Source organism: Parus major, chromosome 26 (assembly GCF_001522545.3).
Source record: "Parus major isolate Abel chromosome 26, Parus_major1.1, whole genome shotgun sequence".
Taxonomy (NCBI): Eukaryota; Metazoa; Chordata; class Aves; order Passeriformes; family Paridae; genus Parus; species Parus major.
The window spans coordinates 1,127,398-1,133,133 of NC_031795.1; the positions used below are offsets into that span (position 1 = coordinate 1,127,398).

The 5,736-nt window shown below is 49.5% G+C and overlaps 1 protein-coding gene across 3 annotated transcripts in view; it reads right to left on the reverse strand.

Annotated features, from left to right (window-relative positions):
• The window catches only part of KLHL12 (kelch like family member 12), a 25,829-nt gene extending 25,689 nt beyond the window's left edge, over positions 1–140 (reverse strand). For all 3 annotated transcript variants that reach the window (XR_001525072.1, XM_015650877.1, XM_019009020.1), the window contains exon 1: positions 57–140. Coding sequence is in view for 2 of the 3 variants with exons in the window: in XM_015650877.1 (XP_015506363.1) it covers positions 57–140 (84 nt within the window). In the remaining variant the exon portion in view is untranslated. The remainder of the gene's footprint in view (positions 1–56) is intronic.
• Positions 141–5,736: the final 5,596 nt, after the last annotated feature.

The window sequence follows — 5,736 nt, forward strand, 5'->3', positions numbered from 1 at the left end:
GCCCCGCCCTGCTCCGCCCCGCTCCGCCCGGGGCTGCCCGGCCCGGCCGCACTCACCGCCGCGGGGAGAGGTCCCGGCCCGCACACCTCGCCTCCCCCCGCCCTTCCCTCTCCCCGCGCCGCGCGCTCTGATTGCGTCATCGCGCCGCACGCACAGCGCCCCGCCCCTGGGTGCCGGGCGGTTGCCGAGCAACGAGCCTGGGGCGGGTCCCACAGCGCCCCCCAGCGGCTCCGCGCGCCCCGCGGGGCGGGAACCCTGAGGGGCCGGGAGGGGTCCGGAGCACCGGGAGCGGCTGAGGGAGCCGGGAAAGGGTCTGGAGCACCGGGAGCGGCTGAGGGAGCCGGGAAAGGGCTCAGCCTGGAGAAAAGGAGGCTCGGGGGGACCTTGTGGCTCTCCTCTGACAGGAGGGAGCAGCCGGGGGGGGTCGGGCTTTGCACCCAGGGAACAGGGACAGGACAAGGATGGCCTCAAGCTGGGCCGCAGGAGGTTCAGGTTGGGTACTGGGGAACATTTCTTCCCTGAAGAGGTGGTCAGGCCCTGGCACAGCTGCCCAGAGCAGTGGGCATGGAGTGGTGGAATCACCATTCCTGAACGTGTTCAAAATATGTGTGGATTATGGCACCTGGGGACATGGTTTCATATGGCAATGCTGGGGGAGTGGTGGGACTCAGTGATCTCAGAGGGCTTTTTCGACCTTAATGATGCTGTGGTTCCATGGTTCTCGGTTCCCTGCTGCAGTGTTCTGGAAGCAGAACTCTCATAGGGTGCTGGGCACAGGCCTCCCCTCCTCTGGTGTGGGTCCTGCCGGGTGAACCCCTGGAACTGGCTTTGCCAGGGCTGCAGGAGCCAAGCTGTGAGCCTGCTTTAGATCCCAGAATTTTTAAATGAATACTATTTTTGAGCTCTTCCCACACACACAACTCAACATCTCCGGCAGATCGCCTCCAGCTGACAGCCCTGAGCCGCCTCCGCTCCCCTCCTGCCCTTGAGCTTGCTTCCAATCCTGCCTGGGGATGAATTTTAAAACCTGGATCCATCCATATAGTCAGGTATAGAGTCATTGTCAGCAACCTGAGATAAATTCCCAGCTAAATGTAGAAAAGAGTATGGCTTAAGGAATCTGTACATCGAGGTTATGATATTATCCTGGCCTGGAGGCTGATCATTAATTCATAAACTTTCTTTTCCAAGAACCAGGGTCAGTCTGTTTGAAGGCTGTACATGGAATGAGAGATTGGAGTGCTCATTTGACCTCAGTCTTGCTAAAGAAGCAAATGATTGTCAAGATCCAGCAGCTGGAGATGAGAATTCAATGTTTGACAAGGAGGTCAGTTTACCATTGCCTTCAGAGCTGGCAGATACTCTGCCAGAGGGGATTTTAGAGTCGGCAGCACCTCGTTCTCTAGCTCCAACTCAAGCAGAAGTTACTGTGCTGGAGGCAGGTACAGTATGTGCAGTATGTGTGTCAGACTGCATCATCATCTGGTCCTCTGGGAGCTTAAAGTCAGGAGAGATGTGTGACCAGAGTGTCAAAGCAGGCTGAGTGCATGAGAGATACAGCCTGGAAGAACGGAGGAAAGAGACAGCATATGCCTGCTAAGTGCTCTCTGTGCTCCTCATTTCCCAACAGTTGTCCTCTGTATCCACCTGGTGCTGATTTTCCAAGGCTGCCGATGAAATCTCTGGGGATATCAAAGGCCTGTTTGGAACAACTGGTGGCTCCCCCACCACCTGCATGGATGCAACCTCACCTCAAATCCAGGGAGCAGTTTTGGGCACCTCAGTACAAGAAGGATCTGAAGCTATTGGAGTGTCCAAAGATGGGACATGGAAATAGGGAAGGGTCTGGATGGGCCACAGGAGGAGTGGCTGAGGACACTTGGTCTGTTCACCCTGGAGCCTGAGGTCAGACCCCACTGGGGGCTGCAGCTCCTCATGAGGGGCAGCTCTGATCTCTGATCTCTGCTCTCTGTGAGCAGGGACAGCACCCAGGGAAGGGCTGGAGCTGTGCCAGGCCAGGCTCAGGCTGGAGATCAGGGAAAGGTTCTTCCCCCTGAGGGTGCTGGCACTGCCCAGGCTCCCCAGGGAATGGGCACAGCCCCGAGGCTGCCAGAGCTCCAGGAGTGTTTGGACAAGGCTCTCAGGGGTGCACAGGGTGGGATTTTGGGGTGTCTGTGCAGGGCCAGGGGTTGGACCTGATGATCCTTGTGTGTCCTTTCCAGCTCAGATGTTCTATCTATAATTCTATCATTTTTTTTCAAAAAAGAAAAAATCTGGGGAAAATTTAGGACAGCCACAGTAAAAATTGCATATTGAAATTAAAATTTATATCTCAAAGGAAGAAAAGTACAACACAATTTACTGTATGTTTATGAATTAGGTACATGTTCTTATTTGAATGGTGACATGTATTGTGTTGCTCTCTAATGTTCTTCATACAGCTTTTATCCTTTTTAATAAGTATTTTTAAAATAGGAAAAACAAATTAAAATAGAGAAATTAAAACTATTAACAGTCCTCAGATTAGTCATTGCTCAGCAGAGTAACCTGGGAAGGTGTTGGGGGCCAGGTGTCCTTCCTTTTGTTCCTTCTCACCTATAGAATTTTCCCCGTTAGCTGGGGGACAGGGGACACCTGACTGCTGGTACTTACTGGGTGTTTGAGAATGCAGAGTTTGGCTGGCCCGGGGAGAAGGGAGGCAGGGAAAAGGGAGGGCTGGGGCAGCTGCTGGGGCTCTTTGGCTTCAGAGCAGCACACACTCGGAGCTGGTGTTGCTTGGGGAAAGGAATTCACCATCACCCAGACAGAGCTGCTGCTTCTCCTTCCTGGTCTGTGGGCCTCACCCCCCCTGTCCTGCCGGGACGTGGCAGAGCCATGGAGCTGCTGATCCACCTCAGCCACCGGGCCGGGATCTCAGCTCATCCCTGCTGTTCCAGCTGAGTGTTCCTCAGAGCCCTGCAGGAGCACCAGGACTGCCCCAGGGGGTTTGTGAAGCAAAGCCTCTCCTCCATCCCTTCCTGTCTCACTGGGAAAGCTGTCAGGGCTCCCTGGTTCTGTTTTGGTGTTAATGCTGTAGTTATTGTTGTTTGTGTGCCTCGTTATACACACTAGTAAAGAACTGTTATTGCTATCCCCAGATCTCTGCCTGAGAGCCCCTTGATTTCAAAATGACAATAATTCAGAGGGAAGAGTTTACATTTTTCATTCCAAGAGAGGCTCCTGCCCTCCCTAGCAGACACCTGTCTTCCAAACCAAGGTGGAAGGGTTGTTCTTCCACAACTGTGCACTTTGGAAAGTGGTTGATATGGCTTGGATGAGCATAACTCTGCCATAGGGAGAAAAACAAGGATTTCAGGGAACAGACAGATGGATTTTGGAAGAATTGAGCCTGCATCCAAACCAGAGAGGATAAAGCCAGGCCAGCCCTGTTTGCCTTCACACCTTCAGGAGCTCACAGAGCCTGTGTGACTCAGGCACTGCACTGTGGTGTTTGAGGAGTGGAGGTGTGCAAGAACTCTGGAGACACAAACCAGATGTGCCCATGACATAGCAAGGAGAGCTTTAGCCTGAGTACAGGCAGGACCATTACAAATGACTCTGACTGATGAAAAAAAAAAAGATTTATTTGAAATACTTCAGTTATAAAAAGTGTTTTGGAGGCTCATGTACTTCTAGACACAAGACTGATGTGTTTTATTGTTCATTCACAGAGAAAATATTTTCTGTTATTAGAAGTTTCCTTTTTTCCCAGAACTTGCATCTCTTTGGTCCCACACTAGGCACATTCTTAGTGCTTGCAGGGCATGAAAATTGTGGTGCTGTGGGAGAAGGATGGTTTGGGGAAGTCAGAGGAAGAAATGTTGGAATTGGATTGACTGTAAGTCTCTTATGTCAAAACTAACAAAAGCCACCACCGGATTTGAGAATATCCTCTTGAGAACATTCATCCTCTGGAGGATAATCCTTTACCAGCCAGAGGCACTCAAAGGATGCTGCCAAGTGTCCTGGCTTCAGCTCCTGCATGGAGCTGCTCATCTGAGGAGCCTGAGTCTGTTCTCAATTCCTGTGCTGCAGTTTCCAGGAGAAAAATTCAGTTACTGCATTTCAGCTCCCGTTGCAAGCCTTGGGTTAAGAAATGTTTTTATTCTCTTCCAGTCCAGCTACCCAATGGATGTTCTTCAGCTGAAAAGAAGGAACTCTTATATCAGAGAAACTGATATTCCTGGAAAAACAGGCCAGTGTGCACCCAGGCTCTCCTTCAAGTCTGAGCTGCAGCAGGGAGCTCCAGATTCTTTCTCAGCAGTGGTTTACCAGTTTGGGATGGGCAAGACTGTTGTGGCTGTGATCAGGGAAGAAGCCAGACTCTTTGATCCCTCGCTTTTTACGTGGTGGTTTTCAGTCTGGCTGCACTGTGGAGCAAGTCAGCTGCATCCCTGTGTGAGAAACACATGCTCACTGTCAGGGGATGGTGAAAGAGGAAACCAGACTGGGTTGGTGATCTCAGGTGATCTGTTTGGAATTGTTGCAGTCATGGATGGAAATATTTGTGGCAGTTTTCTCCTCCCATGAATTGCAGGGTAGTGTCATCTTCAGCTGTCCACAGTCTTGCTGTTCTACCTTTCCCTGAGCTCAGAGTGACTGTGGTTGTCTCCACTTTGCTCTTCATGGCATGTAGTGGGTCCAGTGAATGTGACTTTACAGGGAAAACACTCATAAATACAACATCACTCTGACCTTTAAATCCCATCTCTGATCCTTCCCAAAGACACCGTTACATAACCATCGTGTAAACTGTCTCCAAAAAAACTAAGAAATGCCTCTTGTAAAAATACCCTACCTCCATCATGGAGCTATTGTGAAAACACACTGAGGAGACCAAAAATACTGCCAAGGAGCTATCAAGAGTAAGCCCAAATTCCCACAGAGGAGCCATTGTAAACATAACCATAAAAAATGGAGGGATCATTGTACAAATCCCTTCAAAAGGCCCTCACGAGAATACTTCCAAATATCACACAAAAGATTTTTAATACTGGATACTTTGTGGGATTTTTTGGTTGTTTTTTTTTTTAATGGTCCTTTTAATGAGGTGTTTATTGCCATGCTTTGACATTACAGATCACTTCCAAAATGGCTTTTATGTGATGTTATTGGGGCAACTTTAGAATCACCAACATGTTTCCAGTAAATCCATATGGTTTTGACTCTAGGTCAGCTTTAAATTGCCTTGATGATTTTCACAATTGTTTCATCAGTGATACCCTGAGGACATTTTCTAAATATCCCTTCAATAGGATCTCTGAGATGTCAGATAAATTTCTTTGCTGGGGCCTTAGATCTATGTATTTTCATAGCTGCCTTTGGCTGTGCTTTCTCGTGTGCTGTGTCTGTAGTTCAGAATTTTTCCAGCTTTCACAGGATTCATAGAATGTTTGGTTCCTGGGCTGGGACTTTGGATAATTTTTCAATTTGTTCTGTCCTTTAGGTGAGAGCTTGGAGTCAATTTAAAGTCAATCCCTTAACCTTGGGATATCAAGGCTCTGGAATTGGGGGTGTCTTCAGGAATATTGTAAGAGAAGTCTTCCAAGGGTGGTCTGGGAAGTGCTGTAAAAATAAGTGCTCCTGTGATAAACTCAGCTTCAAATCCGTGTGTCTGTTGGGGGGTTGGGGTTCACCTGTCACAGGGATGGGACCTTTCGGGCACAATCTGTGAGTGTGTGTGAACATGAGAGCCCC